The following is a 25,362-nucleotide window of genomic DNA, read 5'->3' as shown; positions in this document are numbered from 1 at the left end:
AAATTAAATTAAAGCTTGTAAAAGAAGAAGCTGGTGCAATCACAGGGATACCCCATGCACTGAAAATACCATTTGTATCCTGTATCATTTGTTTTGTACTGCAGCCTCTGTTGTCTATGCTAGAGAAATAGCTGTTAGAGAAACAAAGACACATTTTACTATCAAGGACATAAGAATTTGCTCTTAATCAGTAAAATGCAGATCACATATTCTGGGAAATGTGAGATCTGATGGCAGAATAACAAAGCCCTAAGTTTTAATGCATCCAGTCTGTAATACAGTTAGGACTAGTTAGAAGAAACCTGCATTATTTAATTTTAGTTTAAAGTGAAATTTCTTATTCTTTCTTTTCACTTTATAAAAATTTCTGAAAAGAAAATCCATATGTAGTGCCACAGAAAATTTTGATTTTGGAAGTCAGTTTTGTAGTAGGAAGACATTTTGTTGTGAACTTCTAGATCTGCTATATTTTTGCATGTAGCAGCTGTGTTTTTCTCTAATTTTGAACTCTCACCCTGAATGTGATTCCCTGAAGTATTAGACTGTTCAAAGCCATCAACTAATGATTTTCTGCCATTTGGAAAGGTAAAGAGGGGCCATCATTATTCATACATAGTCACTGTGTATACAAAAAAATAGAATCATTAAGGTTGGAAAAGACCTCTAAGATCACTGAGTCCAACTGCCAAACTATGCAGCCATTTAAACTCCTAAGTGCAGCATGCAGGCCTCTGAAGTTAGGATAAAGAATGATAATTTCTAAATTGAATTTTCAAACATGTTTATGATTTTAGCAGAGGAATATATCTTTCCTTTAGGGATGGGTATTGAAATGTTCTCTCTAAGAGTTACTTCCATTAAAGTTTAATTAACTTTAAAAGGTTACTTTCATTAAATAATGAAAGACTTTCCCATAAAAATCTCGAACCTGGAATTGTATGCAAGTATCTTTTCATACATTAGAGCACTAAGCATACAAAGCTAAGGAATAGCCAGGGTGTTAATAAAAGGTTAACAGAATGTTAATGCAGTATTTTGGTATTGAAACACAGAGCTTATTTCTTTCTGACGACTCTATAACCCATTCCTGCTAGATGACAACTTTGAATTGAAACTGCTTTCAGTCTACTACTAATACATTATATATTTCTTTTTAGAAAGCTGTCTAACTAGAAAATAGACTGATTGAAGAAAGCTGTGGTACTAACATCCTTTAAGGAAATAGTCCTGTATGGTCAGACCCCTGTAGAGTCACCTGTGCCAGCAGCACTGGGAGTACAGCAGAGCTGGAGGCAGTGCTGGGAGAGCTCTGGCACTTGCCAGTGTCCCCCGGGCTGTTTACTGGGGATGCTGGAAGGGAAGAGGCAAGTTTGCCCTGCATGAGGTTAAGTCATTGTTTCTTCTGGGACCCCAGCTAGTGTCACAGCACTGTTCTGTCCCATGTAGGCCTGCAGCTCCCTCCAGCCTTGCACAGGAGTTTCTGCTATTGAGTTGCTGTGTTACATATTCATTAGTGTCACTGATAGACCAGAAAAAAGGCAAGAAACTAATCCCTTTCCTGACAAAATGTCACAGACATATTTTTTAATTTGTTGATGGAAGAATTACTTTGAAAGCTGTACATAAAGTGATGCCTGACATAAAATTTGGTATTACATGGCATATTTTGTTCTTGTTCTGTCTTTTCTGTTTTATGAAAACCTCAATGTTTACAATTTTATTGAAACACTGCAACTATTATTCTGTGATGTGATTTTTTATTTAGACTAAGTGATTGAGTGATTTCATAGATTGATATTTAATGAATCAGAAGAAGCATATTCTACTTTTTAGTACACTACAGTATGAAGGCTAAACCTCAGTTATTTTAACAGCTAGATTTCTCTTCTTCTGGGACTTTCAGGCAAATCATTTGGAATCAGCCAAATCACTTGGAAAATTCTGCAACAGAACAGAGTGTTTCTTGCCTTATGTTGAGCAGAATTATTGGAAGGTCAATGTCAGATTCTGCTGTGCTTTATTGCTGTTAAAAACTCCTTCCTTCTCCCCAGTAGGGGAATTTTTAGGTTCGTTTCCTTATGAACCTAAAAATATTCCTTGCTCCTGATCCTCAGTTCTCAGGATCTGAACTTCCAGCAGGAGTTACTGACTGTAGTTGAACCAAATCCCCAGCCAGGCTTGCCATTACCTGGCATTGAATCCTGGATATGGTGTAAGAGCAGCAATAGGCATCAAGCTGCTAAAGCAATCCCACAAGAATGGTGGAAGGAAGTTGGTGTTCATTTTCTAATAAATCTCACCTTATAAATTTCCATTTTCCAAAGTTTCATATCAAAGCATCCTGACAAGGATCCATAAGTAGCAGACACAGAGGTGGTAGTTCCACCAAACTACTGGGAAAGATTTCATGATTTGGTCTCATTTTGGTTTATTTGGTGGGCTAGAGACTGGTGGGAGATAAAGGAAATTATGAAATTGTGGTTGATGACATTGGCTGGAATATTTAACTAGGTTTTGGTGGAAACACGTCTGTTTTGAGAAAAAAATTGGAAGAGGAAGAAAGGTTTGTCAAGAGAAAAGCATGGAAATCTTAAAAAAAAACATGGATATTATTTCTAAGATTAATTTTGCCTAGACTTTCTGATGTGGATTTCATTTATATATATACACCTTCTAGCTTCCATATCCTACTGTCAGAAGAATTAAATGCATATTAAGTGCAAGAAAGCAGAGCAGAAATTAAAAACCTTTCAATAGATTTTCTTTAGAAAATGTTTGTTTTAACTTCCCTGTCAAAAGATCCAATTTGCTAGATTTATTGGCCAGTTTTGCAGATTAGTCCTCCAAAATCCTGCAGGATCCAAATATTAAGTAGAGAAAGGGAAAATTTTAAGGGTCTTCAGATTTTTAATTTCCCTGTGACTAGCCTACATCTGGGACAAACAGTGCTGGCAAGTTTCCCAGCACTGTGAGTAACACACTTTGGCTCCTGTCTGCATTTTTCAATTAAGTGACCCACCAGACCCCTGTGTAACCTCTGTCCAATTCTTGCTGCATATCTGTTCCATTTTTTTTGCAGCAGACACTCCTCCATCCTTTTTCACATCTCCCATAGCAACTTGAATTTTGCATATGGACGTAAGAAAGGGGGGAAAAGCAACCAGTTGGAAGTGGGTATTCCCCTAGCAGTCTAAAAATTATGCAAAATCTGTAGCTTCTTTTATCTCTGTGGCAGAATTGCCTGAAACAGGGCCCAAAATCTAATGCTCAGCCTGGGGACATTGGCATCAGCAAATAGCTCTTGAATGATACATCTGGTAGATTCCTTTCAGGAATAATTTTGTTTTGCAAGGCAAGTTCTTAATATATTTTTTCTCTCTTTTGTACATTGCTTGCAAAATCTGATTTACTAAAAAGGGGTAAGTAAGTTCTAACACTTTTGAAGAAGACCAGTTCATTGTTTTCATTGAAGTAATTGTGTTTGGGTTAATTTAAGGTGGCGAGTGAATTAAGTGTAGTAGCTCCTTCCAGCTGCTATTCCAGCTTATGTTCTGTTTTACTTTCTAAAATCAGGATATTTTTGTAGAAAAATACCGCTCTTTCGTAGGGTAGATGAAAAAGTTTGGTATAAAAATGCATTGAAAATTGTAGCAAGAAAATAACAGGAAAGATACATTTCTTCAGAAAATGGGGACTGCATTTACAGATGTTCTTGCATGTACCATACAATATCTGATTTTAAAGCCTTTCAAGTGGAATTGAATTGAAGTTTTCACAAGTGCTGCCTGCCAACACCTTGCTCTGCTCTGGGCTCTGTTGCTCACGTGGTCCCTGCTCACCCTTGTCTCTGCACAGTGTTGGTGGCACAGAGTAGTTCCATTCTCTGTAAATGACAGTCAAGAGATCTTTCATCCATCCATCCCAGTGCTTCTACAGGACAGGCCTGTGAAGAAGCAGATCTAGCCATGAATGCGTGAGCTGATCCTGCAGATCATGTTTATGCACGGATGGATTTGTCACTGAACTGAGCAGTGTAGTAAATGCTGAGGTTTTATTGTCTCTCCTAGCAGAAGGTCTTGAGGTGCTTGCTCATGACTTGGTAATCTCTACAAGTCACAGCAGTTCTATCAATTATAAAAGAGAACATTATGTTTTACAGTGAGATCATTATCTCTTACTGTAAGACATGCATTTTGACTTTAACATTTGTGTCCCTGCCTTGTTTTTGTGAAAACTCTGAGCGATGCAGAGCGCCAGGCACAAGCTGAGTGTCACAGTTGCCAAGCCATTTGGCTTGCTGCTGGAAGGGTGCATGGTTCGAGAGGGAAGCCATCAGATACTAAAGTGAGACATGAAGGTTGGTTATATATGCAAGGCACTACAATGATCATAATCACTGTTAATAAATGAATGCACATTTCTGGGCATTCTCTTTTACCTGCTTCATCAGAGTAATAATAGAGATGGGAAATAGAGGTCAAGGATTCTTCTGGGAAAAATATCAATATGCTATTGAAATTTATTCTGGTGTCATTTTAAGGCTTACAGTTGCAGTACAAATACATAAAATAGGATTGGAAGGGATCCTAAAGATCACCCAGTTCCAATCCCCATGCCATGAGCAGAGGCACCTTCAAGTAGACCAGGTTGCTCTAAGCCCTCTTCAACCTGGCCTTAAACACTTCCAGGTCTGAGGCAGCCACAAGTAAGCCTAGAAGGGAATTAAAAAACAAAATCCCAAAATGTTAGAAATAATAAAAATGTAGACAGTTAAAACTTTCAGAAATAGAGATAATTGGTAACTCTGCTTAATGTTCTAGATTTTGACAGCTTAAAGCACTGTTATGTTACAGTCTTCCACTGACAGGTGAAAGAATGAAGTCAAATCAAATATATTTCTGTTTGCTGCATGTGTGATTTTGTAAACTTGACACCATAAAGAACATTTTTTCAGTTATGCCAAATTCTAATGCTTGCCTTTGAAATTGCTGACCTTTAGCAGTGAGATTGCCTGCATCACAGATTCGTGATACACTATCCTTCAAGAAAATTTTGTATTAGCAGAAGTGGTTGTGATGCTATCCATTGTGAGACCATGAGGCCATATCAAATAGAAAGCATGGAGGAAAACTGATCTGTTTGTGTGGGAAGGAATATTGAAATGATAATTTCAAAAAAAGGATTTGAAATGTGCTGATGCTTGGCTGGGGTGTGATTGCTGAGCGGTTTCTGATATGCCACAGCCAAACCCCAGAAAGAAGCACGATCTGCCATTTTGCAGTACCCCTCTACTGAGCACATGGCAGCCTCCTAAGGTCATCTTTTTAAAGGACATCTTGCAAAAAATTTTTTTTTTGTTGGTCCCTGTTAAAGCAAATGGAGAAAATGCAAGCATACAGTTCTTTTGGTATCCTGTGAAAAGAATTACAGTTGGTACATGATATGTAGACGCAGTTCTGTCTACCAAACCCCAAATCCAGTTCAGATAAAAGATATTTGTCTTTGTGGTGTTATTTTAGCAGTTGTAGCATCTGCCCTTCCTTCCTTGGACCTTGTGCTTCATGATTTTGGGCATCATATGTGATTCAAAAAGATTGTTTGTCCTCATTTTACAATGAATTTTGAACTTTTCTCTACATACATTCCCTAAATATTTTCAGGTTCTTTTCTTCATTTGTGCTCTGCTATGCAATGCTAATAAGCAATATCTGGCTCTAATACTGCACTTTTTTTTTTTAGTAGAAGCTAGGATTCTTACGTAGTTTTGCAATACTAACAACTAGATTAATCAGGTTATGACTAAAATTGGAAAAATTGCCATTTGTCATCCAAGTCAGGTATATACAGAGAACACACTGTAGTGCACAAAGTAGTATGGATGTATGGACTAAACTAAGATACAGCCTGAAAAGAGAAAGGGAATGGACCCTTCTGCCTGCTCCCCTCCCTCCTTGAAAGTACAGAAATATCCTTTCAATGATAGCACCAATCCCACAGAGAGGATGTGGTCATAAATCTATGCTGTTAGAAATGAAAAGGAGCGGCAAGCACCAGCAGGACAATTTTCTTATTCTTGATGTGCACACTTTAATGCAGCAATAAGAAGTCAAAAAAACAAAAGATTGAAACAGAAGACAGAAGCATCTGTTGAACTGATATCCAAAAATCCCATGTTGTAACCTGTGTAAAATGTCTGTTTCTGTTGTTCATTACCATTCATCAGTTCAGCAAATGAAAGTTTCATTTTCACAGTATTTTGTGTGGTTTTCATATGTGTTTATAACTGTTTGATTTATATTTGTTTTCAAGTGTAATTTCAAATGGATTAGATGGCCCCAAATCTTTTTTCTTTTCTCTAGCCACTCTGTGTTGGAAGAGCCAACAAAATTGTGGCAACAACAAAACAAGTAATTTTGGATGTAAGGTCTGTTTGCTTTGAAAAAGATGTGTATGTTGGTGTATCAAAATGTTCCCAGATCTGCTTCCTTTCTTGTTTTCAAGAGAAATGATTCTGAATTGGGAGGCTTGAAAAACAGATCAAAGGGAAGAAGTCTTTCAGGCTACCTCTATTGCAGGTTCAGTTAGTAATTACAACATTCCATTGTGGTCTAGGAAAATGTAAGTTCTTTGTTTTTCTTCTGCACGTTATTTAATCAGGTCTTACTGTTGTTCACTGCATGACTGAGATCAAAAATGCCATTGATAAATTCAGAGAATAAGACAGCGATTCACACATCCCTCAGTTCAGGTTAGCTGAAGGAGAAGAGCACACTGAACGACAGAATTAAATATGGTGTAATGACTGGCAACACTTCCCCGATGTATTGTTCCTAAATAATCTAATTTGATTTACAGTAACTCAGTGTGAATATAAACCATTTGTCAAGGAAGTGCCTTGTAATTTATAGTTTAGCATGAAATATATGACATTGGAGAATGATTTTGATTTGATAAGCTCATGTTTGTGCAGCAGCAAAAGAAAAAGAAAATGTTCCTTAAACAGAGAAACAGGGACATAGTGGGGAAGCTCTCAGCTTCCCACTGCAGTTACCTGGAAGGAGCAGCTGCTGTCCCCAGGTCTCCAGTGGGTCCCAGGCTGGGCTGTTTCAGAGATCCTCCTTCCAGCCTGAAGACTAAATTTTTAAATATCTCTCTCTGATTTCAAAGCATGCTTAATTCACAGAATATCTGAGTTGGAAGCAGATCGAGGGTTCCCATGAATGCTCATTTCCCCAAGTTTTGGTACACCATCTCATTGCTCTTCACTGGACAGCCTGGTTTTGTTCCTTCCTCCTTCCAAGCTCATTCATCAAGCCCCAGTGGCTCCTGGGCTGGAGCTCTTCCCCTCTGAGACAGGTACATTCTGTCAGGTGCCACTGGACCACGTGTTGAGTAAGTTATCCCGTGGTCAACAAATGCAAAATTTTTCCACTGACAGCAACCTTGGAGCCATGCAAGGTCGGTGTCAGTGGATCTGCCTATTCCTATCAAAACTGAACTGATGGATCTGCCTATTCCTATCAAACTAGTGAATTTCTTTGCCTCTGAAAGCCCTTCTTTCCAGGTTTGCATTCTTTTGGTTCATATGCTTTCTGAGAGAGACAAGGGAATCTGTATGTAAGAGCCTCATGGCAAAGGACTGCTCAGAGAGCAATAGAAGTAAAGCTGTAGTCTTATGATTATATTTTAATAGTTTTCCTTTTAATTTAAGGTACTTCGACCTAATCCCCAAAGTTATCCCAGCCACAGTATCCAATGTAGCATTGTTTTCAGCAGGTGGTTTTTAAAGCCCTCTTTAGATGATACATGGGGCCCACATAGTAAAGTCAATAGTTAGACAGGATATAATTTAGACTTCAGCTTTTCCTCTCAATTTGAAATAAAATTATTACATTTCAGGAAAGTCTAAGGAAAGGTTTAAAGTTTTATATCAAAAGTTGAATATTTTCTTTTGTTGTACCCTCTTCTTTTAAAGAACATGGTATTCATTTAAAATAATGCTTGTTCTGATGTTTTTGAAAAGGCACTACACTGAATTAAAAAGAAATTCATAAAGTATGCATGTATGGGAGGGGAAGACTATATTCTTCACTGGAGCATTTAGTCATAGGGTTTTAATGCAATCCATTCTGCACAATTGATAGAATGAGGTACCTGCAAAGACAAGCTGTAAATAACAGATGGCCAAGAGTGTTTGCAGAGCAGCCATTCAGGTGACAAAATCTTCTGGGGCTCCTCTCCACAGGCAGGTGATAAAGTGATATTATAGTCTCTGTTTCAGACTGGAAAATGACTGACTGTCCTTAAACCTGTCATTTTACACTGGTTACAACATTGGCTGTCTTTAAACCCATGAAAAGGAGTTCCAGCAATAGCTCCACATAATTACAGTAATCCTTGTAACCTTTGTGATGCCTTTCATTTCTTGTACCCCAAAGTTATACAAGGGTAGAGGCCACTTGTAGTGTACAAGGTTGTAAAGCTGACATGGAAATCAAAAATAGGTGGGATATTCCAGATATGAGTAGAGTAAGAAGTGAGGAGAAGGATAAGAACAGAATAAATTTGTTGTGTGGTAAGGTAAGGTTGCTTTAACTGTTGATATCTGTGGGGCTGCTTTACCAAGGATGCCCTGGGCACATTTTTTATAAGCAGTACCAACTAAGTGCAATTCCTGGAAATATCCAAAATATTCATGCAAATATCCTAAATTCCTGGAAATATCCTAAAAACAGATGTGTCTCTTGTAGGCTGATGTTCACCACATCAGCCAAATGAGTGAAGGTCTTCTTTTTCCAGAAGCCATCAGAAGAGTCTAAAATTAAGCTTGCTGGGGCTTAGTAGACTGCTCTCATGCTTGTTAAAATGAAGACTGCAAAAATGGTTACTGTTACTTAAGGGGAGGGTGTCCCTGAACTAGCAAGTTGAAATTTTCTCATGATGTTATTGCAGAAAAAAACCCTAATTTCTTTCAATATTTTTTCTGGGAAAAAAATTCTTCTATCTGTTAGCACAAATGAATGCTACTATCTTAAGGCAACACTACCAACATTGTTTTACATTCATTTGCCCAGTATCACTGGTGCTTATTTTCACATGTGGACCTTGGGAGCCTCATTAGCCTCCACACCAGCAGTTAAATAGACAGACAGTAACAACTATTGAGGTTGATGGAGGATTTAAGGAGAACAGGTGCTCATGGTACAGAATGGTGAAGTCTGTTTTCAACTGAAATGACTCTTACAAATGGATGAATTGTTAATGTGTTGTTATTCCAGATTTCTAGAAGAACTGATGTGGTGGCAGAATTAAGACGACAATTAATGGCTACTGAGGAAGAACAAAGTTCATCATATCCTCCTCTGAATGTAACCATTGGAAATGATACATGCATCCTTTTTTATGCTAGTAATTTCAGCCTCAAAGCCAACAATTCAGTTTTAATAGATTTGACAAACGCAACATTTTTAGCACAGAATGTGGATATTTCTGCCTCTGAGTGCACAGACAGCAACACAACGTGAGTAGCATAAGAAATTTCATATCATAATACATGTAATTCAGAAAAATTTCAGAAATATTATGTCAAATCAGTGCTATTTTAATTGTTTGCTTCTAAAGCATCCAAAACTTTAAAATAAAAGTATTTTTAGAACAAAGAAGTTAAATCAAGACCACAAAAACTGTTCAGATGTGGCCAGGTATTTTCACAATTTTTTTCTTCTTATGTTCCCCACTTCCTTGTTTGTTTGTATTTGGCCCAAACAGGTTTCCCTGTGCCTGATCTCACAGTCACAAAAATCTCCACTGACATTAATGAGACTATAATTTCATTCCCTCAAAGGGGAGTATTGCCAGTTACGAGGTAGTAACTCAGCTAGAAGTACATTAATGAAACAAGATCTCTATTTTCCTTTACTTTGAAGCACCTGCTCTTGGGTAAATAAAACCCTAGAAATATTTAGTCATGCTTTTCTATGTACTGAACCTTTGCTATATGACTTTTGTAATTGCCTACTGATTTACAATATATCCCTCAAATTTAAATGTCACAATGATCTAATTAAAGCTGACTACTCTACCATTAAAAATCTGTTTCTTATTCTTAGACTGTCATTAAAATACACAAGACCAGTGAATGGAATCAGCAGCCTAGAGATAAGGTAACGTAGGATTTCTTTTAAATAGATCTTTTGTGGTTTACAATGTCTGTTAATCAACTAGGAACAAAATAGGGGGAGAAGTTAAATGAAAATATTTTTTAATTTATTATTTTCTTTCTCTTCTGAGGAGTCATGATGCAGGAAAACAACAGTACAGTCTTTATACAGGAAATATATTATTATTCTCAGGTAAAGTCCTGAAAAAATAAAACAATATTGTAGGCCAACATCCATACTATAAGGTACTGGTATATGCAGCTTCCTGTTTTACTAGTAGGATTGTTCCACAGTCCTCTCAGGTAACTCTAACTGTGATTTGTAAAAACTTTGAGGGGCTGAAGTCTACCTGCATGGCCAGGGCTGTATTGAGTCCTAATGTGGGTTGCCAGTGCACTCTGTTAGTGCTAGCTTGTGGTTAATGAGGGGTGCAAAAAGTTTTAAAGTCTTTACTCCACGGATGGTGACAAGACCAAATTTCTGCTACCATGGCAAGAGAGACATTCTGTGTTAAGGTAAAATGGTCCCAAAAGAACTTGTCCTGAGGAGAGTCAGTGATGTGTTTGGAGTGGTATTCAGAGTGCATAGAGACACTTGTATTCAGTATTAGAGATCATGGCAGGTGGCAAAAGCCCAGACATGTATCTCCCTTCTCCCTCAACCAGCTAGAGCTTTGTAAGAGAACATACTGTACTGATAAGGTTGCTGTTAGTACAGTATTTTTACTTTTTTGGGTATTGAAATTAGCTGCGTATAGGATCCCTGGGACTTGTCCTTGGTGATGGTGTCAAGCATGCCTTGGTCTGTCATGTAAGTTATCAAAGAGACATGTATTTCCCTAAACACCATGGCGAATTAAAAAAATACTTTCCTTGGATCCCATTTAAAGGTACTGATCTCAAACCAAGACTACCCAAGCTGTGTTTTTCCTTTCACTACAAGTCCCAGAATATAATTTTCTCTGGTGCTGCCCTGATGCTCTTCTGTCTGCTCTTTAGAGCTCCTCCCCCACTCTGATAGAGACAGGCCCTCCAAAACACTGCTCTGATTCTCATTCTTCATCTTTGCACATCCTAGCACAAGTCTTAGCTGGTCTGCTGTAATCTCTTTCTGTGTGAATGAGTGTGGCTGTTTCCTGCATTTGTCCTGAATATGGCTATCCTCAGCATATCATCTTTTCTAGCAAAATTACAGTTCCAAAAAAATAGTACAAATCACAAAGCATCCTATGGAGCATGACACTGTGCTTCAGAACTAGTTTACAGCTACATCTTAAAGGTGTTGTTTCCTTTAGTAGTCAACAGGCTTCACTTAACTGTACAATGGCAATTTTCAAACCTTGAGACAGTACTATAGAAACAAAATCCTTTGGCAGTTTATCTTAGATTTTGTTTTCTGCAGCTGGCAGAAGATCAAATGTGATGTTAGTGCACACATGGATTTAGTGAAGATTATTTAGAATTAGGTTTAGTAATCTGTTTGTTAAAAACTTTTCATTTTTATTAATTATTGGATGAAAAATTTAATGCAGTCATGAATCTGAGTTGCATCAGGAGACAAGAAATTTGAAGCAACTCTGCAGACAAACTGTAATTTAAACGAAAATGCCAGTACAAAAGGTGAATGGTTCATATTTTCTTTCTTTTTCAGGAAAAAAAATTATATCTTTTGAGCCTGTTTACAGTAGAGGCAGAAATATTCACAAAGTCTTTCTTGACCTGTGCCTCTGCTTGAACACATTATAGCTAAATACCAAAATGCATAAACAGCCCTTGAAGCTGGAATAAGAAACTCAGGCTCTACAATAGGTGAGGACTTGAAAAGAGAGCTCAGGTAAGGTCCTGGATGTTTTCATGCCAAGTAAATAAGCACAGGCTGGCTGTGTTTTGCAGGAGAATTTGATTTATTCCATTGGGCTATGTGTGATCCAGGTTTTTAATAGACCTTCAGGGCAAATAAACACAAATATGTCTAAATTGATCAATTTTTATTTATGACACAGGTGCTTAGAAATATAAAATGGAATAGAGGAAGAATGTAGGGAGTAGCTGCCAGGGTAACCATTTCTTGGGCCTTCACTATGCCTTGGCCTGTATGTGGGAGATAGAGACTGACTGTCTCTGTACTGCTTTCTTGCCCTCTCCCCTTAACTTACTAAGCTGTCTTCATCTTGACCCACAAGTTTCCTCATTTTTGCTCTTTCTATTTTCCCTCCTGTCCTGTTGAACATGGGGAGTGAGCAAACAGCTGAATGTGCGCTTGGCTGCTGGCTGGTATCAACCCAGAACACCTCAGAGCCTTTATAAATTAGCAATAGTTCTAATGACTCACTTGATAATTTTTAGTTTCCTGTTGGATTGTCACTTGATGGGACAATGCTGTCATTTTAGGCCTCTGTTAGCTACCATAATATAGCAGTGCATGCTATATAATGCAAATAATGAGATTCATGGAACAGAACCAGAACAAGCCATTGACTTTTTTCATGATTTGCTAACACTTTATTCACCTTGTGTATCTCACCATGTCTCTTGTCAGAGCTTCTAAAATCCTTGGAGATATGTTGCAACCTCTGTTTTCCCCTCTGGTTCATTTTTATTTGATTTCTTTTTCAAGACTACACCTTGCTAAGATCATGGTCTGCCTTAACAAACAGGATAGAAGCTGGGCAGAGAGGTGGAAGGAACAGAGCTGAGAGCCATGACTGCACTTTTTGCCTCTGTAAAGGCCTTTTACTAAGTGTAGGATAGCATTTCTTGAAAGTGACTCCAGAGAGGACCATGTTCAAGTAGCTCAGTTTATTCTTCAATAAAGTCGGTTCTAGCTTCAGTGGCATGAGCAGGATCCAGAGGCTGCCCCCCTTATCCACACCAGTCTATGCCCACGTGCAGAGCAGCTGGTCACATCCCACCTGCACTGGCAGCTGCACTGCTGCTTCATCCTGTGCACACACTCACAGCTGGCACCTCCCTCGCTCTCTCTGGAGCCACAGTCTCACTCATCCTCTTGCACTTGCCCTGGAGATGAGCTGGAAGGGAGTGCCTGCAGAGTGTTGTTGTGGTTGTGCGGGGAGAGCAAGCTGCTGCTGCAGCAGGGGTGGGAGCAGTGGGCAGTAGTCCTTGGCTGGAAGAAGCAAGATCTCAGTTCTCTCATGAACTGATCCAACTGTTCAAGCACTTGTCTGTCCTTTTCTCTGGGAGAAAGTGTCAAAGTGAATGGGAGTGCACAACATTAGTATTCCAAACTTACATTGATACATACTTGACTGCTCTTGTTGCTCCATGTATAGAACAGAATAGAGCCTACCCAAAAAACATGTTTTAAAGTCTACTGCTTAACAGTTGTATTTCTCTTTGAATATTTGAAACAGTAATTCTAGCTACCTCCCACCTCAGAAATATCTCTGCTTGTAATGATTGGCCACAGGAGACACGATCAGTGGTGGTGGCATTCAGAGTTCATACAGTTATCTGGCACAAAGGGAGCCTGGCCCATGACCAGGAATTTTTTGTGCCACCATACATAAAGTACATAATGTCTCTAATGTACGTAATTGTCTCTAATGTTTAACACAAATGTAACATTTCCTTAAGAAGCCAAGGTACTTTCAGTTCTGCAGATAAAACCTTTGTTCTCTCTCTGCTCTGTATGATTAATTTCCTATAATGTGCTCGATTTGCTATCTACTCATTTGAGAAAATGTTAAACTAAATTAAGTAATTCTATAGATTTTTGTTTTTTGAATGCCTTTTTTTCTTGTAGTTTAATGAACTCTGTTTACATCCATTGTCAGTTAAGTGTGTGATTGTTGGAGGTTATTCACTGTTAGTTTGGAAAAATGCTAAGGATAACAGCCTTCATTACTAAGTTAACTGTGATCAACTAGTTAACCAATTAGAATGTTAATTCTCATAAGTCTGCAAGTAACACAAGTAACATTTTAGTCTTTGGTGTAATATGAAGAGACAGCATTCCCTTCAAAGTCATTTTAGACTGTACTCACATGCATGGCCTTATAAAACTTTTCGTTCTTAAGGTCAGCTTAAAAGGAATTTCCTTCTTTACCACTTTTCTCATCTTATCAGCAAAAGTACAGACCACACCCAGCCTCTGTGGTTGTCATAAACATTTAAGTAATCTTCTCTGTGTTTACAACTGGCTTTCAGCAAGTTATAAACACAGTTTAGCGCTAATATAGTGCCTATAGCATTGCTACTGGGGCAATTCTGTTCAGATTGTACTGTACATCAGGAAAAGATTCCTTTCTTCTAGCAATAATTTAATTTTGTAACTGCATAAGAATAGAACATTTTCTATATATATCTATAAATGTGGACTGGATAGGATTCTTTTTTTTTTCTTTTTCACTGATGCTTGTACTGATGCTTTCTGAACTTACCTGAATCAAAAGCCACTGATTATTAATAAATATTTTTTAAAGCATCATTTTTGGTTAGATTTTATGCTGTGTGGATGACAGTATTGAAAGTAACTAATTTGTACAAACAAGCAGTACTCTACAGAGAGAATATTTTCTCTATATACATATACCATACAGAATATAAAATAGTTTATTTTGTGCCTCTTTTAAAGTGATTATTCTTTTTTTTTCAAACCAATCATAATTGCATCTAAGTTATTACTTCAAATTTTAAAGTGAAAATACAGTGTCACTCATTGTGGATAAACATATTGGAATGTTTCATTTTGTAGCAAGTCTTATTTATTGATAAATAGATTTCTCTTCTAAATCTTTTGTGGTTACCAATAATCAAAATAAATCATCAGCAAACTATGTCATGCATAGACCAAGTAGGGTTAAATTATCAAACAATGTACAGTAATGGTAAAGGCTTATAATTTCCTTATGAAATAGCTTGAATGCCTAAAAGTAGCTTCTAAAAACTGGTAAAGAGTAGCACATAGTCCTGATCTATAAAGGATCAGAAGGTACTTCTGGATGTTCTCATTTATGTCTGCTGGGAGCTGTTCAGACTGCATTGGTAGTAACATAAAATTCCATCACTAGAAACTGCTGCAATACTACAGATACACAGATGCTTTCAAAATTATAAAATAGTTTTTTGTACCTAGCCTACTTCAAATTGTGAAACTAGATCTGACAATCCCTCCTGACTCACCAGTGAGAGAAAGCTCTGTCTTCTACACCAAATTCAGACCTTTGCAAAGGAAATGGCCATTTAGGCATTTGAGCCAAGAAAGAATTGCAATGAAAAATTAGAATGGCTATCATGCCTATAGCTATCAGAAAAACAATTTTCCAAAAATCCCATAGAATGTTTATTCAGAGCCACTGCAGTCTTACTGACACTTTCTCAGCTTTGCCTCCATTTATTATAAATTGTTGGTAACTGATGAAACACAGCACTGGCAGAGGCCCTTGAAGAATGAAACTGCATTTGCTTCTTGCCTGCCGCACTTATAGAAAGCTGTGCTTGTGAGGTGAAACTGTAAGGAATAAACACATTCACAGAACTTCTTCACTTGAAACAATCTTAATGACATGGGAGCCCACGTCATCATCAGCTGTGATGTTTGCAGCCAGCAATAGTGAGCCTTTATCTGTTACTTTATCAAATATATATTAATATTTTCCTTCTAACCTGTTGACTTTTTGTCCTCTCTTGTATTCCTAGGTTTTTAATGACCAACAAGTTCTATGAAGTCTCGGCTAGAAGATGGTCCACTTTAGATTCAGTTGAGATTGTACAAGATGGAGACAAGTTAGCTAAATTTATTGTTTCTGGCCTCTCTACCCCTGCAGAGTATTCATTTCATTGTCAGATGGTGGGAACAAGCAATCTCTATCCTGCAAGGCTGGATAGAGATCCATCCACCAGTGAGGCAAAAAATTGGGACGTTTTCCTTTCCAATTTGCAAGTGAGTATGCTTTGCCATTTCAGAGATAACTCCAAGTACTATTACTTGCTATTGTAGGTGGTGAATGACACACATTCATAATGCCCTTACTTTCATTCCAGCCAGAGGGAAAACATAAAAGAAAAGCTGTTCCCCTAGGTGAGCTATTCAGTAGGGGGGTAAACAAGACGCCAGTTGCTGAACAAGGAAAACATGAAAGTGCAGCTTTGAAAAACAAAACTATGAAGTTGTCCACAGAAAGAAAACCCAATTAAACCAAATGTGTCTAATCAGGCAAAGAATGGCTAAGTCCTCATGCCTGTTTAATGAATTGGGCTGCTCTTGGAAACAGGAGCCTCTTAGGTGGGTGGCTTTATGCTGCTTACTTTGTTTTTGTTTGATTTCTTGGTGCTTTGTTTACCTAGGAAAGTACAGCTTAGTGTGGCTGCTGTTTTTGGAGACATGGACTGTCTGTACTCCTGCAGAGAGAAACAAAGCCCAGTGCAAGTAGATTTAAAGGGAGGTTTGCCATGGACTTCAATCTGGAATGGTACTAGTTCCTGCATGACCCAGAAGGAAAGCAGATGGCTTTTTTTGGATGACACATAGCTTTTCTGCTTATTTAGTAGTAGTTAAGACTACATCTGTGAGGTAGAGATGATTTCACTTTTACTACTTTGAGTTTTGCTGCTGACTTAAGAGAAGCATAACAACATTTATATTTTAAAACAATATTTCACTAAGGGATCTCTTTGATGGAAAAGATCATTAAAATAATAGGAATATTTCCAAACTGTACTCCATTTGTCAAACATGAACTAACCCCACAATAACTGGATAAAAATGCTGATATAATTGTATTTATAATTTTGATAACAAACCAAATCTCAGTAATCTGACTCCAGACTTGACACTTCTGCTTAAGCAATGGAAATCTCACAGAGAGAGCATTGGTGCTTAGATTTATTTTCCACAAATTCCAGTAACATGTCTCACCATCTTTTGAGAAACAATGTTGTAATACATACCAATGTTGTGAAGGCTCTTTATGATGTTATTTTTTTGTAAAGGTCTGTAAACACCATAGTTCATGCAACTGTACTTTGCCTAGTAAACTCTTTGGAATTAGGCTTTCACATCACAGAGATATGAAAGGACATGACCTATGAAATTACAAGTATATACTTACCACCTATATTTCCTGTCAGTTTCTATATGCACTGGTATTGCTGCCTTCTTAAAGCTTAAATAGGCCTTGCTCCAACCTTAGCAGGCATCCTTTCATTGTGGTCTTAACCAAGAGTAGAAGTAGTGGTTTCCCACCTTCCTTATTGATTTGGAACCCCAGCTGCTTCCACTGTTCAGACAACAGAAACTCCAGTTCCTCTTGAGAAAGGGCTTTTTCTCTGATCAAATCCTAAACATAGAACACAACCCAAAAATTCCCAGTCTGGTATTCTTCTGTGGTGTGAGGAAACAGAAGGTGACCATTCTGGGCTCATTTCCAAGTTCTATCTGACCTAGATCATACTTTTCCAGGTATCTTCTACTGATACATACTGAAAGGCGATCTCTGTATGAGTCTTATTGCATAAGGTTTAGAAACCCCCAAACTCTATTGCATGGTGAAAAAAGCATGTGGGATGTGCTCAGTAGTTGCAGCCAGCACAAAATCTTGTTCCTGAAACTGAGAAACATTGATTTTCATGTCAATGTTACACAATGAGTTAGAGACTAGGATCCAGTGCCAATCAAACTGGCACAACTGCGCTTTGCTGGGTCCTGGAAGCTGAATCACAGCAATAGGGGGACAATGGCAGCTGCACAGGGGAGTCTTGCACAGCTTGTTCCTGGGCAGGGTTGAAAAGGTGTAGCCTTTAACTTCAGTTCTGGAGCTGCCCCACTCACTACCATGTAAAAGAAGCTCTCATGGATGCTGGCTAGGCACGGTCACAGCCCAGGGTGTCACCAGACCTCTGCAGAGCACCTAAACTGCTCTGGGTTTGGTGGGGGTTTGGTTTGTTGTTGCTGCTACAGGAATGGTTCTTCTACCATGATACCTTTTGTGCTTATGAGGATCTCATATTTGTCAATGAAATTAAAGAGGAGGCTGCCAGCAAAAACACTGCTTTTCTTTAGTATGCGGAGTTCAGAAGTACTTTGAAACCCATGAAAAATTGCCAGAAACTTCAAAGTCAAGAATATTTTGATTCTTTGTAGCTAAAACATCTCAAAGTTAAAAAATTAGAAGTTTGGTGTGCACTTAAGAGCCATAAGCCCAGCATATTTTACTTGAAATTTTTGTCATAGGCCATATGATGAGAAATCTACATTCAAAAATATTTAAAAATTAACAGTAAATAAAGACTTGTATAATCAAGACAAATGACTGGTCTAAACACCAGAATCAAAACTTCCACTGGACAAAGGCCTGTATACAAAAGACTTCTGCATTCATAAATATTAGAGAACTACATGTAAGTATTTTTAACTTTTCTATATATGCTGCTGAGATTCTCATTTTTTGCCTGATGTCTAACACCCCCACAGAATTGATAAACTTCAGAAAAACAATAAAATAACCCAGCATATTCTCTATCTCCTCCCTAAAAGTAGACATAGCATTTTAGGAATGTTCAATTGACTCTTTCACCTAGATGGTTCAATAAGCATAATGCTGTTTTAAAAATATGTAAGACCACTAGAATTGAAATAATAAATTTTCAGTATTTCTGGCTCTAAATCAGGAGTGGCAAAGCCCCTCTAAACTGAATATACCTGTTAAGTACTTCAGAGAGCCCTTGTAAATGTGGTAGGAAATGTGTATTGTTTTCCAGAATTTCAATCCATTTTTTTGAACACAAATGACATGAATCATCACTTTCTGTCCATTTTTATTGTAAATAAGTCTTTCAGGCTACATTTCACAACTCCTATTCACATTCTCCCTTGTGGTCAAAGCAGTGGCTTAACAAGCAAAGGCTTTTGCAGTCATGTATTCTCTAAAGCTGTGCAAATAGTTGTCCAGCCCTGCAGCTTGTGTTCACTAATCCTGCTTTAATCAGAAGTCTCAGTACCTTTGGTGAAAGCAGACAGTCTTTGTGAGTTAGCTACCATGATTTGGCTTGGAAAGATTCTTCTGAAAGGTTGAATTGCTAAAATTGTCTTCACCTCCACATTATCTAAAGAGCCTTTAGTTCCTCACAGTTTAATTGATCACCATTCTGGAAGGTACAGACATTGCTCATAACACACATATTACATGAACATTAGGGACCTGAGCCATGCCTGAATACAAACCCAGAGTGTTTACTGGTGTGTTTGTTGCCTGGTAGTTTTGCTTGGTTTGTACCAACACCTTTCCTAGGGAGTACAAACTCTTTTATTACCACACATAAACTCAAGCTTTCCATTTATTTTATTGTAAATCATAGAATAATCATGGTGTGGGAACACATAAAAGTAGAAATCCATGATCTTCTGCTTTCGTGCTTATTTCTGGGTGAGAGAAGTGATTTAAATAAAATAATCCGTTTAAAAATTATTTGATAATATTTTATGGAAAATAGGAATTTTTAACATGTAATTTCTTTACCAGTGGGAGCCTTTTTGATATTTGGTGCTTTCCTTACACACCCATTTCATAGATTCTGTAAATGTATAAGAACCCTATTCTTAATTTTTCTTTATAAAATTATTTAAGAATGAATCAAAATGAATCAGATTAATTCTTTCCTTCCTCTTCTTCCATCATTTTTTTCCCCTTCCTTCTAAAGGAATCAGTGCCTTTGTCATTATGTGCATGTTTGTAGAGGGGGGATTGTCTTCCCTTTCTTCATAGTTTTCTAATCCTTTGGTTGGTTTGAGCAAAATTTCTAGGAAGTCATTGGACTCAAAGGCATTCAGTTTGTTGGTATTTTTGTACAATTGGGATATAGACAGAGACCATATCTCCAAATTGGTTAATTTTTTTGAGGAAAATAATATGGTCAGAGGACAGTCAGTGGTAGACAATGGGAATTCAGTCAAATCAGAGATATTACAAACTTTTCTAACTGCTGGAAAAGTTTATATAGGTTTTATAAGTTAATAGACACCACATATCCCATACCTCAGTAAAGCAAGCCTTTCCTTCTGTTTTGAGTCTTTGAATTACAAGGAGGGAGGAAGAAAGATTTTGCAACATTTTTCTCCCTGAACTCTCACTAACTCTCAGCCAAAAAACATCATCTTTATTAGATGTGTTTGAAAGTAGGTTCTAGGCATTTTGTCCATCTCCTCTGTCAAGGAAATCTTAGCTAAAACTCTCAGACTATTTCAACAAATCTCGTGATCTGAGGAGTCCTAACTCTCATGCTTTTGAGTGCTTTGAGTTTCCTGGTTCTGAAGTGGTCATAGTATGATGATCAGTGAATACTGACAATACTGATTATGTGAATACAGAATACTGATCAGAATACAGAGAATGCAGAAAACTGACCACACGTCCCCTCTGGGACTTTACTTCTATAAGTAATACAAATTTCTGAAGTGGGGAACCTACTGCTTACCAAAGAAATGGATTATACATCTTTAGTTTCCTGGGTGAAGAGGAGATCTAGAAAATTGTTTTGCAGAAAATTTTGTTCTCACTCTTTTATTAATGGGCAGAGGGTATGATTGATAGTTAAAACTGTGGGGTTTCGTAATTACCAAATATATCCTGAAAGTAAGGACTATGCTTAATTGCACTCTTCTATCTGCCTTTTCTCATTTTCAGATTCAAGGCTTCAACATTATAAACAACCAGTTTTCCTATGCAAGTGACTGTACAGGTTTCTTCACTCCTGGAATTTGGATGGGCTTGGTGACATCTATAATTTTACTGTGGATCCTGACCTATGGCATCCATATGATCATGCAGCTCACAACAAACAACAGATTTGATGATCCCAAAGGTCCAGCTCTATCAGTTCCTCAGACGGAATAGCCATGGATTGACTTAATGCCTCTGTGGCTTTTCCCAGCCTGGTGTTTATGATTTTTATAACCTTTTTACTTCAAAATACGTTTAACTTAAAAAGATATCATAGGAAAACCAGATAATGAAACTACATATAAAAATGCTCCTTGTGCTTAGCAATGACAATAATTGTATCTGTTATTATGATCATTTGTTAACAGCTTTTTGTGTTAAGGTTCTGAAGTGAGACTGTAGATTATTCTCTCTGGCTATTAGAACATTAAAAACTTCCTTCAGATTAACTTCTGCTGGCAAAGAAAACATACCAAAAACACAGATAATGGGGAAGGACAAAATGTTTTATGAGAAATTATACAGTAAAAATACTGGTCTCTCTAAAGGCTCTTTAGCATCATGGTGATGTTACTTCTTAAGAAATTTTAACTATGTTTTGAAATTTTTTCTCTTGAGTAAAACATCCAGAAATGTACAGGACTAATAAAGTATAAGTCACTAAATAAATGGTCCTGAGGAGTCTTTTCAAAATATATCCCTTTGTTCAGATGTGATATCACAAAGGAGAGTGGGTAGATTGTTTAGCTTCCATATACTGTTACCTTACACTTTTGAGAATTATGTAGAGTAACACTGACTTGTGTTTGCTTTAGCAGTGGACAGCTGATGGGAGGTCAGTCAGTGGCAGAGAGGTCCTTACCCAAATTGATCACAAAATTAGATTTGGTGTCATGGCAATGAATGCAAATTTTCAAGTATAGAACCTATTATGATTTAATGTGCCGGTTCAGACAGCATCTTAACAGAGGTAAGGTAGTTTTCTTAGCCTCCTTCATTTTCCAGGCATCTTTGGAAAAGTTATGAAGCTCACAGTAAAAAAAAAAAAAGGAAAAATAATATTATATAAAATCATTACAAGCACTGTGTCAATGTACTGTTTGAGTCTGAGCATTTTATGGTCATTTCAGTGCTTCTAGTAGCCTGAAAACATTCACAATGTTCTTTATTTTTCTGCAATTAATAGAAACACTACATCTTCCAATTGGGTGATCTGATTATGGAAAAAGTTACTGAATTTTATGTAGAACTAGGAAATAGTAAAAGAGCAATGGTAAAATAGTAAAATGAGACTTTTATTCCTTCATCTGGAATGTTTTTATGACTGTGCATGTTCAATTAGTAGTTAAAACCCTCAAAAATATAATTTTGACAAAATTACAATTGTGAAATGAGAAAAATTCTAACTTTTCTGATCTTGATCCGTGTGATAGTACAGTGATACAGAGGAAAGACAGTTAGAACCAACTATTTAACTAGACAGACAGTAGTTTCTATCCATCTTTTCTGGGTGTCACACTTTTATTATGCAGTCCAAAATGTAGATAAAATGTTTTCTGAAGCTATTCTTTCTGAATAATTCAGTCCTGACCTGTAAAACAAAAGGAAAGTGTCATACAACTAGCAGAGGTGTCTCCTGTGCTGTAATATTTTTCCCAAATGCTTTTCAGAACTTCAAAAAACGTATTTGATCTACACAGAACCTCTGTGTTAGAAAGGCATATTTCCTTTGCACAAATTAGTTGCCAGGAGACAACTGGACTTGTTCTATTAATTCTCCCTTTGAAGCAAGCTTGATAAGTATGAATGTGACGACAGAAAATTGACATAATGGTCACATAACTATTGCTAGAAGAGGGAAAGGCTATGCAAAGGACTTGAAAACTGCTTTCTTAGGACTTTTATCTAGCTTCAGTAAAATTTGGAAAAGATTTTGTTGAACAGTGGCAATAACAAGAGCTGAAGGAGAGCTTTACCAGGCTACCTAGCTTAGGATTCTATCCCCAGCAGCACTGTGAGTATGGAGAGCATCTCTGAGTGCTCCCTGCAGATGTTCTCCATTCTCCGCCATTTAGCTCAGCCACTTCCACAACCAGAAGTGTTGCCTTTGTATTTAATAGCTCTGGGTATAGCTACAGCCCACAAATTTGTCCAGCCTGCTCGGAAGCCTCTGGGCTCTCACACAGCTCACAGTGTCCTGATTATAGTATGGCATGGGAATGCTTACATCCTCTCTTGCTTGCCCAGGATGGACTCTGGAGAAGAGGGCAAGGAAATAGTCTCATATTGACTGTATCATGGGAAAAGATAAGTTTCTTTCAGAGAGCTGTTTGATGTGTTTGGTATTACACATTCCAATGTGAAGGTGAAGGCATTTTTAATGGGAAAAAGCTTTTTGTTCCTACCCTCTCTCACAGCAAGGATACCATGCTTTGGCAAGTAGGGCCTGTGGGGCCTATAGTCTGCTTGTACAGCCACTTGGGTTGTCTGTGGGATCTCAGCACCTCAGGACTGATGTGCAGAGAGACCGCGACCACCCTTGGGGGGCTCGGGAGTCCTGGAACATTGCCAGAAGTGTCTGGGGGCTGGACTTTGATCCTACACAGGAGATGACACCTGTATGAGGACTGGGAGGATTTCACTGGGGTGAATGGTGAAGGGATAGGTTAATTAGAGTGTAAAACACAGGGTATAGGATTTCTGTACAGGGAGGTTTAGAGAAGTAAGATGGAGGAATTGGGGCGTGTCCTGTCCTTCTTCTTCTTCTTCTTCTTCGCCTCCATCTTCTGTGGTGGTGGTGGCACTTTGGGATTGGTTATTACTAGAAGTGCACTGATCAATAAGGTTGACAGGTATTGGAAGAAAAAGGTAAATATTGTATACGTAACTTTGAGTATAAAGATAGGCGACTGCCCTGGAGGATCTCAGTGTGCCCATGGCTGACATGCTGTGCAGACCTCTGTCGGGCCGAGAGAAAATCTTTTAGATGAACAACTAATAAATACTGAAGATCGAGAAAAAACCTGAAGCCTCTTCTTGTCCTTTGAAGCGCGGGCTGTCCAAGGCCATCCCCGAGCCTTTCCAGGCCTAAATCAGCCGGGAGAAATCCGGCAGTTGTCTTTGTCATGGAAAGATGAAACCACAGGCTTATCCTTGTGATGTCTGTGCTGGAAAACACATCAGGAAAAGAAAGGAACTATCTACAGCTCTAGCTCTCCTGTGGGCCAGCTGCACTGGGCTCTGGGGACAGAGGCCTGTCTGTCTGGAAAGGAGCTGCTCTCTGCCCACGTGGAATGGGCTCACCTTGGCTGGCTGGCAAATGCCCACCCTGCTGCTCTTCTCACAGGGGCCATCCCTGCTGGCAACACCTGGACAGACATCCAAAACCCACCCTCAGAGGACCATGCAGGCTGCTGGAGTGCCATGCCCTCTGAAAGCCCTGCAGCTGCCCATCACCCTCCTGTGGCTGGAGACAAGGACAGCTGATCACTGTCCAGCAGGGCTGGCCTCCTTCTTTGTAAATAGGACTGGGCCTCAGGAAATTCTGGGAGGATTTTGCACCTCTCTGTGTTTGTTTCCCTTTCTGAATAAAGTTGAACCCTGTCAGGAGCCTTCCAGTTCTACGTACTTCTGATTTCACAATTCAGCTTAATCATAAATGTACTTGTTAAAACATGCCTGTTTTGGGAGCTGTTCCAGACAGAATATTAGCTCTGTCTGGAAAAGTGTGAGCCTTTAGGACTTCTACAGGGTTTGCTGAATTTATCAGAAGTACTGACGTCTCTGTGTGCTAGCTCATTTCTCTACCAATTTAAAAAAATATACAGTAAAGATGAAGGGGATGATGGATAAGGATATGAGTTTGAAAAGTAAAAGATTTTTTTTCATTTACATATATATAAATTAAATCTTATGGAAATAAAATCAGGAACTTTATAAAACTATGACAAACCTAAAAAAAATCAATTTAACTCTGAAGAATTAAGAGTTAAACTAGAGAAACCCCAAAACTAAACACAGAAGTCCTGAAGAAATAAGGTATTTCATCACAAAGTGCAGCAATAATCATTTGGTGAAAGGGATAGCTGAAATGGAGCTAGAATCTGAACCTCCTGATTTGTGTCCTGGTCTTTGGTTTCTCTGTCTGTGAAATTACTCATTCCACAAATCCTACAGAAACCCATCAATGACTTATAATGATACCTAATTATAAGAGATATAGCCCAAGAATAGTATTTTCATGGAGACAATAAAGGAAGACAGGTTATTCCATCTGCAGGGAAAACTCAATGAAGTAATTATCTCCACCTTTCTTTCTGTGTGACTAATAAATTATACACAAATCTAAATCAGCTGAATTACTAGGCTGTGCCCAGGCATTAAAGAGTTCTGTAATTATTTCAGCATAAACTGAGGTCAAACAGGAGAAGCTATAGAGGCTGAAAACAAGGAATGACCTTGATAAGCTAATTCCTAAGATTATCAGAGACATAAGAAGAAGTCTGAATGTTGGATTCTGGTCACTGC

General features: G+C 38.1%; 1 protein-coding gene across 1 annotated transcript in view; it reads left to right on the top strand.

The window, feature by feature from the left end:
* ATP6AP1 (ATPase H+ transporting accessory protein 1) overlaps nucleotides 1–21,504 on the top strand; it is a 50,099-nt gene extending 28,595 nt beyond the window's left edge. The window contains exons 7-10 of the mRNA XM_063155374.1: nucleotides 9,279–9,520; nucleotides 10,110–10,163; nucleotides 15,818–16,061; nucleotides 20,800–21,504. Of these exons, the coding sequence (XP_063011444.1) occupies nucleotides 9,279–9,520; nucleotides 10,110–10,163; nucleotides 15,818–16,061; nucleotides 20,800–21,009 (750 nt within the window). The 3' untranslated portion in view covers nucleotides 21,010–21,504. The remainder of the gene's footprint in view (nucleotides 1–9,278; nucleotides 9,521–10,109; nucleotides 10,164–15,817; nucleotides 16,062–20,799) is intronic.
* The last annotated feature ends 3,858 nt before the right edge of the window (nucleotides 21,505–25,362 follow it).

The sequence above is a fragment of the Melospiza melodia genome, chromosome 4, assembly GCF_035770615.1.
Source record: "Melospiza melodia melodia isolate bMelMel2 chromosome 4, bMelMel2.pri, whole genome shotgun sequence".
In the NCBI taxonomy this organism is placed as follows: domain Eukaryota; kingdom Metazoa; phylum Chordata; class Aves; order Passeriformes; family Passerellidae; genus Melospiza; species Melospiza melodia.
This window is presented reverse-complemented; position numbering and strand designations above follow the sequence as displayed.